The sequence below is a fragment of the Tiliqua scincoides genome, chromosome 2 (assembly GCF_035046505.1).
Source record: "Tiliqua scincoides isolate rTilSci1 chromosome 2, rTilSci1.hap2, whole genome shotgun sequence".
Taxonomy (NCBI): domain Eukaryota; kingdom Metazoa; phylum Chordata; class Lepidosauria; order Squamata; family Scincidae; genus Tiliqua; species Tiliqua scincoides.
The window spans coordinates 202,698,172-202,712,018 of record NC_089822.1 but is presented as its reverse complement, the minus strand read 5'-3'; the positions used below and the strand labels follow the sequence as shown (position 1 = coordinate 202,712,018).

The 13,847-nt window shown below is 42.0% G+C and overlaps 1 protein-coding gene across 2 annotated transcripts in view; it reads left to right on the top strand.

The window, feature by feature from the left end:
* FANCD2 (FA complementation group D2) overlaps nt 1–10,973 on the top strand; it is a 57,754-nt gene extending 46,781 nt beyond the window's left edge. Inside the window, exons 37-43 of one of the 2 annotated variants that reach the window (XM_066614974.1) lie at nt 2,269–2,340; nt 2,647–2,685; nt 6,029–6,103; nt 7,044–7,118; nt 7,333–7,479; nt 8,656–8,739; nt 10,495–10,973. In XM_066614974.1, the coding sequence (XP_066471071.1) occupies nt 2,269–2,340; nt 2,647–2,685; nt 6,029–6,103; nt 7,044–7,118; nt 7,333–7,479; nt 8,656–8,739; nt 10,495–10,563 (561 nt within the window). In that variant the 3' untranslated portion in view covers nt 10,564–10,973. Of the gene's footprint in view, nt 1–2,268; nt 2,341–2,646; nt 2,686–6,028; nt 6,104–7,043; nt 7,119–7,332; nt 7,480–8,655; nt 8,740–10,491 lie in introns of both variants that reach the window. The other variant, XM_066614973.1, reaches the window with a different exon arrangement.
* Nucleotides 10,974–13,847: the final 2,874 nt, after the last annotated feature.

Genomic DNA, 13,847 nt, shown 5'->3' with positions numbered 1-13,847 from the left:
GTGGTCTCCAAACTGGAGACTGCTGCATGCTGAAAAACCCTTCCCTGGCGCAGAGCTTACAGTTCTGCTGGGGAATCTCCTCTCTGTGCTTCTGATCACCCCCAAACCTCATGCTGGCCAGCTGTATCTGCCCAGAAATCTGAGTGCAAACCCTGCTGAGGCAATGGAATGTGGCAGTGGCTGGCTAGCACAAAGTTTGGGAACAGTTGCAGGCACAGTGAGTAAGCTCCCCAGAAGAACAGTAAGCTCCGTTCACCCTGGGGAAGGATTTATTGGGGGGGGGGGCGGTATCATGAAGATGTACATGTTAGGCCTAGGTTAGCATGTGGAGCCTGAACCAAACTCAGTCAGTAACGGAGAAGTGGCTAGCAGTTCCCAGCTGCAAGAATGTGAGTAAATAAGAATTACAACCCCTTGGAATGTTTAACACCTTAGTAGACAGAAAGGCGCTTGATCAAGCGTGATGGAATGCAGCTATGGATCTCTAGTTGGGAGGGGTAAAGAACTATGAGGGGTGTCGCAGTGACCTTTGGGAAGCAGCCTGAGACTTAAGAGTCAAGGCTGCTTGGAGTGGCTTAGGAGCTGGAGCAAAGAAAGAAACGACAGACAGGTTTGAATGTAGATGCAGGGGGAGAGCTGGAACTGAAGAAGAAGCTCCCACTTAGCTCTCAACAAGCCCTTTTTATTGAGTCTCAAAACACATGAGGCAATACAAAAAGTTACACTAGCTGCTCCTAGCTGGCTCTGACTGACTCTAGCTAATTGCAACACATTCTTGAGATAAAGACCTCCCATTGTTTACTGCATTGGGCTTCGGACACTCAGCATATTACCAAGGCCAAGAGTTTGCTCTTGTGCAGGCGTGACTATTATCATTTGCCACATACTAAAACTAAGCCCAATGCCTGTGCATAATTACCACAGAGGGGCTAGCAACCAGGCCAACTTTAAGAAGGTTCTGTCCTCAAGAGTTCTGATTGGACAGTCTAAATAAGTATGAAGTCAGCTCAGCACTATTAGCATAAGCAGTATAATAATGCCCCAGGGGGTGTGCGTGTTCCTTCTTGGACAGAGTTTGGGGGCAACATCCTGCACGCTTGGAGCTCCATTGTCCAACATGGGCACCTGGCCTCATAGGTAGCCTGGAGCTAAAAGATCTACAAGAGAAACTGACCCAAGTGAGAGATAGCCAGCTAGCTTTATTATTTTATTGCTGATATGTTTCCTAGATGTTTATGCCTCTAGCATTTGCTGCCTTATTGTAACTTTATGTAACCTTATGTACTCAATAAACTAAATTCTCTTTTACTAAGTTGTTTCATTGCCTGTTGAGGACAAAGGTTCAGAATCCTGCCTAGCCGTTCAGCAAGCTGCCAAGTGCTCATTGAGGTCTAGTAACTTGAGGACTGAAGCTTTAATTGGAGAAAGAGCTCAATGCCTGCAAGGGATAGAGTTAAGCCTAGAGGGTCTCAGTGTCCCTGGAATGAAGCACTGGCACATACAGGGTGGTGGCAGTACTACTGGGCAGGGGGGCCTTGAGGGCTTTAGGGTTCAAGAACCAAGAACTCTGAGCACCCCAAACCCTCCTAAGTTTACGACATGGACATATTCATGACAGGCGCATCTGCTCACGGGCCAGGGTTTGGTGCCCGCTTGTCTGTATAGGATGATGATGTCTGTCACAACTCCTGCAAAACCACCAGTATTAAGTTCAAGATAAAGCATTGAAACAGAAGAAATTTGTATATATTCGTGCATTGCTTTTGTTTCTGGCATAGACTTTGAGATTTCTTAGAGCAGAATGTGCATTAGATGGGTACAAAGTATGGATTTCTTCCAGTTCCAGAGAAACAGGATGGAACACTGTTGAAATGCAGCCTTTCTGGCACTTTAAAGCTGCCAGACATATATGTCTAAGGGCGCAATCCTAACCCACTTTCCTCCATAAATGCCACCCAATAGCCTCCATAAATGGTCTCCATAAATGCCACCCAACTGCAGGTTGCAGCACATGTCCCATTGGCACAGCTATGCCAGTACTGGAAAGTTGGTTAGGATTTGGGCCTAAGAGTTATGTGAAAATGGACTTCAGTGGAACTTACTAGTTTCATGAATGAGACTCACTTGATGATGGATTTGGGGTTTTGATGAGGTCTGTTTTACTTGGGCCTTCTACATCCATCGTGGTAGCTGTTAAATGAGGAAATTCACTTTGTGGCAACAGCAAGATACCACCTCAAAAACAGTTTTCTACTCTCCATTTCACAGGTGCAACTGGAAAAGTTGCTGCACTGGAACATGGCTGTGCGGGATTTCCACATCCTTATTAATTTAGTCAAGGTGAGCAACCATCTCATTAGTCTTTCCTTATTTCTGAAATCATATCTGCAGTGGTTTCTTATGCAATAGATTTCCCCAGATTTAATTATTATGTTGACTTTTAACAGGAAAGCAAAGAAAGCAGATGCTCATCCTATTGGTCCCCAACTTCAGAAATTCAATATTTCTGTAATGACTGGAAAGGAGATTTAAGAAGTTTACAGCTTTCACTTAATAATGCCAGGTTTCCTAGGTGCATGAATTCTCTAACTAGCATTCTAGTTTCTCATAATCTTCAGGATCTCTCTCTCTTCTCTCTCCAAATAGGTATTTGACAGTCGACCTGTGCTCAGTGTTTGTCTTAAGGTGAGTGAGATTTTCAAAGCTGGAGATTCAAAATCTTCCTTGAGCAAAAATTTTATATACAGCTATTACATTTAGTGCAGGGTGAGGAGGTATCACCTTAAATATGTTACTATTCACAGCTTGTCCTTACTTCTCTAGAGCAGTGATTTTCAACTTTTTTCATCTCATGTCACATTGTCAAGGCACATCATTTAAAAAAAAAACAACAATTGACAAGGCATATCATGCTCCTGGTGGGTGGCTCACACCCCTTAATAACCCTACTATTAAATGACCCATCCCAAACTCCTGTGGCACACCTGCAGACCATTCACAGTAAACCAATATGCCGTGGCTCACTGATGGAAAATTCCTGCTCTAGAGCAATTTTTACTGCCAGGTATCCTTTCACCAAAAGATATTTCCCTAAGAAAGAATTGGCAACTATAGCATCACAACTGTGTTGTTACAGTTGGGCAGAGCAGAGAATAAAGCTGTGTGACCTTGGCTCATACTCTCCTGATACTGTAGGCTTTGCTTTATGCTTTGTTGTTGTTGATGTTTTATTTATATATAATACCAAAAGTTTTCCAGCATACATTGTGTGTATTCAAAAGGTTCAAACTTCTGCCATCGTCGGAGTTCACCCTTTCAGTACCAGAAACCCAGTTTAGGACTTCCATTAGTCATCCACTGTATAGCTTCAGTTTGCTCCTGATTATCAATAGTTATGAAAAGACTGGGAAAATAGTGTATTATTTAGTAAGAGGCACTCATTATGGGACTATACTGCTTGTTGTGTATTTTGTTGACTTACCTTGATTTATTCATAAGAACATGAAGAGTCCCACTGGATCAGGCCAAAGGCCCATCTAGTCCAGTTTCCTGTATCTCACAGTGGCCCACCAAATGCTTCAGGGAGCACACAAGACAACAGACATAACCTGCATCCTGGTCCCCTCCCCTGCATCTGGCAATCAGAGGCAGCCTACCTCTAAAACCAGGAGCTTGCACATACCCCACCATGACTTGTAACCTGTGATGAACTTTTCCTCTAGAAATTTGTCCAGTCCCCTCTTAAAGGCATCATGTCCATTTGAGGGAGCATTGTGTCGGGTTGTGAAATAATCATCAGGCCTATGTGAACTGCCTTGGGTCTGTAAAACTCTCATTGTGAGAGCCTGAGCTACCAAATCCAGGTCTCCCTGCTGTCTTAAGTGTCCCACTTACCATAGGTGGGGGTTTTGACACAAAGATGATTTAATTACATATCTGTTCTCTGGCTCTTGTTCTATCAAAAACTCCTGCCTTTAGACAAGTTAATTTGTCTTTGTAAAATGTATGATCTGTTTTATTTTTCTTACTTACTTTGGGTATTTTCAGAACGCCTTACAGCGGATCCCAAGCCGTGATTCCTTAGTCATAGTATTGGTTGGCTGAATAGTTTACTCTTTGTGGATTGATTTTTCCTTGATGTGTGTCGCCTGTGCTGCATGCTTTTTGGTCTCATTGTTTTGTAGAATTTGTTACTGATGTATTTATGCCATTAAAGGTTTACTACTACTACTACTACTACTACTACTATATATCTGTTCTAGAGACTTAGGGCCCAACCCTATGGCCCTCCAGCACTGGTGCTGGATGTCATAAATGTGCCGTAAAGTACGTTTTCAGCACCTTGTGAGGAGGGAATGCCAGCACCAGACAGATGCTGCCTGGAGCAAGGTAAGAGCTCCAGGCAGCAGTAAGAACCTTTGGGTTGGGGGAGAGGCGTTCTGGGGTAATAATAATAATAATACAGGTATTTATATACTGCCTTTCTTGGTCGTCAGTTTTCTCCTCAGACTTTATTCAAGGCGGTTTACATAGGCAGGCTATTTAAATCCCCGTCGGGATTTTTTCAATTGAAAGAAGGTTGTATCTTTCAAGAACCACAACATTGAGGGAGAGGGAGTGACCAGCCCAGGAGGCCCTTCTCCACTGGATCCTGTCTTCTGTGCCGGGTTACAAAGCCTGACACAGAGGTTCTCTCATCTGCATCAGCAAAATAGACAGCACAGACTTGAGAAGCCCCATTGTGGGCCCTGGGGCTTTCCAAGGAGACAGCTTCCCCAATAAGACGACTAATATTATAATGCCGTTGTTCAAATCGATGGTAAGGCCACACCTGGAGTATTGCTTCCAGTTCTGGTCACCACATCTCAAAAAGGATATAGTGGAAATGGAAAAGGTGCCGAAGAGAGTGACAAAATGATTACTAGGCTGGGGCACCTCCCTTACGAGAAACGGCTACAATGTTTGGGGCTCTTCAGTCTAGAAAGAGGCGTCTGAGGGGGGGACATGATTGAAACATACAAAATTATGCAGGGGATGGATAGAGTGGATAGAGAGATGCTCTTTTCCCTCTTACATATCTCCAGAACCAGGGGACACCCACTAAAATTGAGTGTTGGGAGAGTTAAGACAGACTAAAGAAAATATTTCTTTACCCAGTGGGTATTAGTCTATGGAACTCCTTGCCACAGGAAGTAGTGATGGCATCTTGCCTAGATGCCTTTAAGAGGGGACTGGGCAAATTTCTGGAGGAAAAGTCCATCATGGTTTACAAGTCATGATAGGTATGTGCAAGCTCCTGATTTTAGAAGTAGTCTATCTCAGAATGCCAGATGCAGGGTAGGATACCAGGAGGCAGGTTGTGTCTTATTGTCTTGTCTGCTTCCTGAAGCATTTGGTGGGCCACTGTGAAATACAGGAAGCTGGACTAGATGGGCTTTTGGCTTGATCCAGCAGGGCTCTTCTTCTGTGAGGAGACCTCTGGCAGGGGCTCTAGATACAGTGAACACCATTTTGGCATGCTGCACCCAGTAGTGGCAGTGGGGTTAGAATTGGGCTGCCCAACTGTCATTTTCTCAGGGAATCCCAGGAAATATAGTTCCATGAGAGGGACCAGGGATGTGTAGCAGAATTCATAGCACTCTCACAAAACTACAGTTTGCAGGACTGTTTTTAAATGCTTAAAAAACATAAGGCTGCAATTCTATCCACACTTTCCTGGGAATAAGCTCCATTGACTATAATGGGACTTAGATCTGCACAGACAGGCATGGGATTGGGCTCTAAATTCATGTGTAGAAATGCTACTCAATTTTACCAGGATTGCTTAAATAAGCTGAGTACAAGGAGTTATCAACAAATATAAGAAGCTATTGGGTGTGAATTTTCTAATGCCCACGGGGCACTTGAATACTTTGAATCATGGTTTGGGGCTTGTTCAAAGAGCACTCATTGATTTTTGTGAGGAACGACTAGAAACAGTAAGAAAAGGTTTGCAATGCATTTCCTTCTTTTCTGCAACTTTTCCCAGTATGGTCGCCTGTTCGTGGAAACATTCTTGAAGCTTGGCATGCCCCTCTTGGATTGCAGCTTTAAAAAGCACAGGGTAAGATCTTACAGACAGGATTGCATTTTAACTCCTCTTGAGAATAGGTTGAACAGCTTGTGGCTGCCCTTATTCTGTCTAGAACATGGAGATGGAACTTTATTTACAAAAGTAGGAGAGAGAACCAGATGATTGCCTGAGAGAAGCTGGATGAGCTGTTCGTGATCTGAACCTCGCAGAAGAGATTTGGGAGAAGGGTTCCTATTCAGTATATTTGGTATAATTGACAAATACTTTCCTTAAGAGGAGTTCCTCTTTGCTAATCTGTCAAGAGCGTGAGGCCATGGTTAAATGCTGTCTCATGCAACTTATGTTACATTCTTATGTAAGTTATCCACATTGGATGTCTTACGTGTATTTGCTATGTGCACACTTCATGCAGACCCATTTGTCAGAGAGTTGTGACAGACTGCAGTTGCTTGGTGAATGCACATGTAGATTTGGTATCATGTGGTGTGCGAAATAGCTCTATCTGGTTTAGTAAGGCAAACAGAACCCTGAGCTATAGAGGTGTGATTTATTTATTGCAGATATTTTTTTTGACAAAAATGAGAAATACAGAAAACGGTTATGTGTTTTTGTTCCAAAGGTACAATTTTATAAATTAGAATCACTTTACAAAGTGACTGATATAGGTGGTATAGTGTCAGCAGATGCAGTCACAGTCATTATCCATGCACCACCCACCAACCCCATCCAGCTCAACCAGCCTATAGTGACCAATATGTAGACTCGTTAGAAAACAGTTTTATTTTTTCACAGATTTCATTGTTTTTTAAAATAAAAATGAAGTAGAAAGTAGTGTTATGTGGTTTATTTTCATCATCACTAAAAAAATCACACTTCTAGCTATAGTGATTAAAATTAACTATTTTTTTTACGTAGTCCAGTAGGTGGCAGTTTAGAACAGGTTTGTAAATCAGCTTCTTTATGTTTGCAGGAGGATGTGCAGAGCCTGCTGAAGACCTTACAGCTGAGCACCAGGCAGCTTCACCACATGTGTGGCCATTCTAAGGTAACAGGCTACAAAACAGGGTCGTCTGGCTTTCATATCAGTAAAATCTGGTAAATACAGATTTTTTTTTCTCTGTCCTCTCCAGACTTTCACTTCCCATTTCAGAAGTTATTTGTAATGAGTTGCCTTGCACTAGACCATACTGATTTTTTACAGCAAAGAATCCAGTAAAGACCAATGGTACTTTCCTCCTGTGCCTTTCTTCCACATGTAGATTCACCAAGACACAGGACTCACCAGCCATGTGCCTCTACTGAAGAAGTCCCTTGAGCTGTTTGTGTACCGAGTGAAAGCCATGCTGGCACTCAATCATTGTCAGGAAGCTTTTTGGGTTGGCGTTCTCAAAAATAGGGACCTGCAGGTGAGCAGAACACGCATGTGGAAGGCCAGGACTTTATGCCTAATGAATGGCTCATTGACTGAGGTTGATGCAGTTTGAATGGGCGTTATTATGTGAATCTGATCAATCCTATGCATCCAATCCTTGGGAGTAAATCCCTCTGAGTCCAGTAGCACTTATTCCTGAGAAAAGATGCATAGGATCACAGCCTGAATCGGATGCCATTTTCAAAAAGCTGAATGAGCATCAGGAATAGTTGTATGAGCAACTTGTGTACAGTGGTAAAAAAAAATGCCAGACTTGAAATTGTTCACACCTGACAGTGCTTGTGCTAAGATAAATTTCCACTGTGGTCTGGGCTTCACCTGTTTCATCCAGGCTGCAGAGCAAATTATCACTGAAGCAGCAGTGGGGGAGGGATACATAGAGGTGGTGCTAATAGGAACAGTTCCTGAGGCAAATAGCAACTGCAGGGGAGCATAGTAGGGCAAATTCCGAATCCTGATTCCCCAAGTTCAACAGCTGCTTAAGTTAGAAAAACCACACACATGCCCAGCTAAACTATGCATTTACTGTAACATGTAGCTTGGCCATTAGAATCAGATCTTGGAGTTATCTGAATCCTTCAGATACTGAATTACTCAGTATCAATGAAGCTGAGTATAAATGCACTGAAACAGACAATATCAAACAGGTTTGTCAAATATGGAAGCCTTTGGTCTATAGTCAGAGGCCAGAAAAAAATTACATGTTGTATATATAAACCATGGAATACACTGATAGCATGCCAGTTATGAAGTGGTATATTGCTTTCAACTCTGTGAATCAATTACAGAATTTCTGTTTCATTAATCACACACCACCTAATTTATACCATGAGGGTAAACGTCTTTCTTAATGCTGTCATATTGAAATGCAGAGCAGATGAAACTTGGTATTAGGTATTTTCATAAACTTAGCATCTAGGCTGTTAAATCACTCCCAGAGAGGGTGTCAGTTTGGGTGGGAATCACATAATCAGCCCCACATAAATAGCTGGATATTCACACATAGTCCCCAACAGAATGAGATTACTCCATGGGGAAACAGCTCCCATACTACTGAGTATGAGTATCTGGGAGTAGGGTTCTGTGTTATATTTGTGTATTCTTTTGGATATAAATAGTTATACCATAGGTTTATTGTGTTTTGTTCTAGGGAGAAGAGATCCTTTCACAGGCATCCCAAAGAAGTGAGATGGAGGAGGGGATTTCCATACTCCCCAGAGAAGATCCTCCAGAGGTATTTTTCTAAAGGCAAAGTTCTTGTGGTGTGGTGTGGTGGTGGTAGAATACAGGTTGCCCTTTTTATCCGCAGTTTCAGTACCCACGAATTTGATCATCCGCAGGTTCCACACCCGCAGGGTGGCCAAACCTGAACCCTCCAAGCATAGCTGGAGCTATGCTCCAATCATGTCCAGAGGGTGTTCTGAGGGCTGGGGAGGCTGCGCGCAGCTTCCCCAACTCTCAGAATGCCTGTTTTGGGCAAAAACCCGCAACTTACAGTTTCTTGGGAGAAACCAGAAGTGATGTTTTAATGCCCTCATAATATAATATATATAATAATATACAGTATTTATATACCGCCTTTTTTGGTCTTTATTCAAGACTTTATTCAAGGCGGTTTACACAGGCAGGCTTATTAAATCACGCAGGGATTTTTACAAATTGAAAGAAGGTTCTCTCTTTCAAGAACCACCACATTCAAGGTGTTACACTCCGATCTGGTTTAACATTCTGGCCTCCATCCTCCCACGCTCCGAGCAGATGGAACAGCTCAGCTGCAGGTTGCCAGCTGCTTCAAGGTCGCACGGTGCCGGTGGCCTTGAACTGGCGACCTTGTGGATGTTAATCTTCAGGCAAATGGAGGCTCTACTCTCTAGACCAGACCTCCTGCCCTAAGATATTCTGAGGCCTGGAGAAGCCCTGTGCAGTTTTTTTTGATGCCCTAATCTGCGGGTTTGTTCATCCACAGATTTCGGTATCCGTGGGGGTTCCAGAACTGGAATCCCTATGGATAACAAGGGCACACTGTATAGCAAATGTTATACTCTGTGCCTGGTTTATGGCCAGGATGATCAGTCTGTTCTCTATGCAGCAAATGCAAACTTGTGAGATATCTTCGCTGTGGTTCTAATCAAGGCATTGCAATCTAGAGTCAAAGTACTCTATACTTTTCTCACTAACACCTTTTGCACAAAGCGACCAGTTTTGCACAAGACTAACAAATGGTCACAGTCAAGTGAGCACAATATAGATACAAAATTAGACTGGAAACCATTCCATCCTGTATCGCTATGGTATACTGCCTTTTTCTTGCCTGTTGGTGTGTTAGGTGTTAGGACGATGTGTGTGTCCACATTCCACCTTTCCACACACATGCCCTGTTTAGTTTAACAACCACTACTACAGTGGACTTCTTCAGGACTGCCTGGCCCTATTGCCGAATAGTCTGCCATGTTGTTTGGCATTGCTCTGGGTCCTCTGTTTGGCATTGCTCACTCTTGGCACTACTTATTGATTCACTGCTCTGATTTGTTAAAGCACCCAGTAAATGCATAGAGAGGCTGTGACTACTCAGGCTACTTCTGCTTCTTGCCTTTTCTCTGCTTGCTCTGTACCAGAACCCCATATTCTTCCTGCCTGGATGAGTAGTTCTTCAGATTTTGCCAAATCTGTCACAGCCTTCAGTGGGGACTCCCCAAAGATTCTAGCAAGTTGTGCCATTTAAGCAGCTCCTTCACAGTTTCTGCTTAGGTATCAGTACATCAACTTCCCTCAGGCTCTAAACTGTGGCAAGCTAAGCAGAAGCACCTTCTTCCATGGCCTAACACTAACAGTTAATAAGGGTAAACAATTAAAGGCAACAGTCTAGCCCAGGCCTGTTCTGTTTGCATGCTAATATTTATATTTATGTTGCAGGAATGTTACTGGAAAATGTCTATGTATTATCCAATGTCCACTGCTTAAACCTGTGATTTTTTTCTCTCTCAAGAAGCAGGAGGTAGAAGAAGATTCAGAGAGTGAAAATAGTACCAAAGACAGTGATGAAGACAGCTCTGCTTAGACTGAACTGTGTTGCTGGGTTAGCTTTTCATGGCACGATCTATTGGAATTTGCACCGGGAAAGAAACTATTTTGAATGAACTGTATTTATCTAGAGCTTTGTGTTCCTGATGACTTGTATATTGATTACCAGGCTGTGCTAAAGCCAAGTGGGATTACCACCTGACCTTTAGAGCATGTGGTTTGATTGTCTTTTACCTTTAGCTCTTTATAAGGATTTTCACCTTGAAAATCAAAATGCAGAGGGCCCCCCCTTTTTTTAAAGTGTTCATGTTTCCTATAAATTTCCCTCTTTTCCTCCATCACTGTTTTTCTCTGTCCACCCAACCTTTCCCCACCATCCCACATATATTTAAAATTATTTTGCCCAGGACAACAAGAAGTGAGAATTTGTGGCAGTAGTGGGGGGGGGGGGGAAGCTATCATTCTGTGGTAACTGACTGTTCTCTAGTGGGGGGGGGGTCATTCCTTCCTCTGTGCATTTGCACAGAACCCAGCCTCATCTCTGAACTTATATGGCTAGAACCTCTGATAGATGTGATTTTGCTGTCTTTGGCTTAGCAGCAGAAAAAAAATCCCAGTATGATTACCAGAAAATGAATGGCTGTTCATTTTTATTTAAGATCCCAAGTGGTTTAAATGCATGAGGGCAGGCTTTCCTGAACCAAGATAGATTTAAAGCTTCCAAAATGTTGAATATTAAATAGGTGTTCAAAGTTTTGAACAGGTCTATGGGCTTGTTTGGGATTATGAAATAACATTGTTTTTATCAGGGTTGTGGAGTCAGTTCCAACTCCACCCAAAATCGTTTCTGACTCCCCAGTGCTGACTCTGAGCAGGGCTGTGGGGTTGGAGTCCAAGTCATGGACTTGGAAGCAGTGTTTGGGTGGAGGCCAACTCCACAGCCCTGGTTCGTATATCCTTTTGTCAGAATTGCAGTGGATCTTAAAGAATTACAGATTTCTGCCCCTAAAGAAACATTTTTATTTCCATTAGTGACACTACTTCTAGTTTACTTTTTGGCCCACACTCTAAAGCAGAGTTGTGTTTTAAGTCCACTCAGACCAACAGACTTCAGTGCACTCTTATTTTGGACTGTGGCCTTTGTACATATGCACTTTTAAGATAAAATGCTCTGCTTTCTTTTAAAGATTATTTTATAGAAACATTTATTTTGGAACATAAGCTACTAAAGTGTTCATTTCCACAACTTGCTTCTGTTCAGTGTTTGTTCAGATAAGTACTTAATTCTGAATTTTTTGTTATGCTACACATAAGACTGTGTATAAAGACCTTTGGGATTTATTCACTCTGTTATAGAATAAAGTAGAAAATGCTATCATTACTGTGTGCAGTCTATATCGTGATATCATTATAGAATGATATAAAGGCACATCTGCTGGTTTAGTTAATCTTTCAGGTTTCTTTTTCTTTTCTCCAAGCCATTTAAAGGCTGGTATTGCAAGCAGCTTATGAGCATTCGAAGTCTGCTTTGTTGTGTCAATGGAATAGGGATCACCATGTCTACACGAGTTGAAAAGTTGCTGTAATTAATCGCCTAGCTGAATTTATTCAAAGGTTTGTTTTTTTTCTTTTAATGCTTGGGGGCTGTGTACATGTGTGCACAAATTGCTCTGCATAACATAGTATTCCTTAGGCCTACCCCAGATCACCTTTTTAACCAAGTCACACTCTTAGTTCTACTGCAATTCCTAGCTATGTATATTGGTTACTGCTTCCGTAGGAATGTTTTGCTTGGTGCTGCTCTGTAGTGGCAAATGTTGATGTGCAGGAGCTTGTTTGTAACACATATATGCACATGCCCTATAGCCACACCCCACGAAGGCTATTCGAGAAAATAGCAACTCTGAATTTTTCCATCAGAATGTTTTCTTCTCAGGCAACTTATTCCTGCTTTGAAACTTAGTGAACTATATTTCTAAATAAAATATATCTCATCCCAAACTCTTGGAGTGAGATGAAATTATTTAAAGAAATGTATAAAAATGGAAAGATTAGATTTAAAAAATATTACAGATACGAAACGTATATTAGAATGCAATTCTATTAACATTTATTCAGAAGCACATTCCTCTTCTACTGCCTGTCTCCCCTGAAGCTCTGCATCCAATGAAATGAACAAGTCCCTACTCACCTCCATGGGGGTTATTCAGGGTTATCTAATCCCTTCCTTCCTTCACTTGGCCCCTTCCTATTTTACATTCTTCTGCACCCCTTCCACCTACCCATCATACATTTGTACCCAGGGCAGGCTAGTTCTTGTGCTTTTAGGTAATTTTCTCATTTTGCCTCCTGCTGAACCTGTTCCTTCTCAGTTAAGGTCCTTTGAAAAAAGCCTCAAAAGCAACACCTGAGTGCTTCTGCTGTAGAAGTCTTTGTCTCAAACCCCTGTATTGCACCCCTGGTTCCACTTGCCATTGATTTTGGGGGGGTTTTGATTTTTGTTTTTATTGCATTGTTTTTAATATATTGTTGGCTGTTTGGGTGGGGAAAAATGGAATATAAATATTTAATAATAATATCAGAGAAACAGTACTTTTAGAAACCCTACTAGCAGTTCTCTCTCCCACCACACAGATTTCCCTTCTAGTTCATAGCCCCTTTACTCTTTTAATTTACAGAAATACATTTCTATTCTGCACATAATCTTTCCACCCTTTCCATATTGTGGAAATCGTAGTGGAATTTGTATATGCGGCACGCAGTGACGAGTTGCTATTTTAAAGGACAACCTTACTCTCTAACTAAATTCTCTTTGGTTATTAATGTGTTCCCTCCCAAGTAATTCACCTTGTACAGTTTATTTTTTAATTTTAAGTTAACTCAAAAAAAAAGTTCATGAGGTAGAATATAAATCAATTTTTTTAAGTTTAAGGAATTCATCCTTTCTTAATCCAAATCAGTATTTAGAATGCCCTGAGTTAGCCTCCCCTCCCGACTAATAATCTGTTTCTGGACTTGGTATAATCTTGTATGTTTACTTGGAAGTAAGTCCCCCTATGTTCAACTGGTCCTCCACCTCTGTAAGCATGCAAAAGTGATACCTGTCTGTGGCTGTACACAGAGAACCTCAGCCTTGAACCCTACCTTGTGTTTAAAACCATTCTGCATTCCTTGTCTTGTTCCTCAGAGCTCCTGGCACTCTATTACACAGTTAACCTGCTAGGTCATTCTTAATGGTCCATCTAATCTCCTGTTTTCAAACCCTTGCAAGCTAGATGCAGATGCTTTGGGAAATCCACAACAGAGCATGAAGGCAACAGT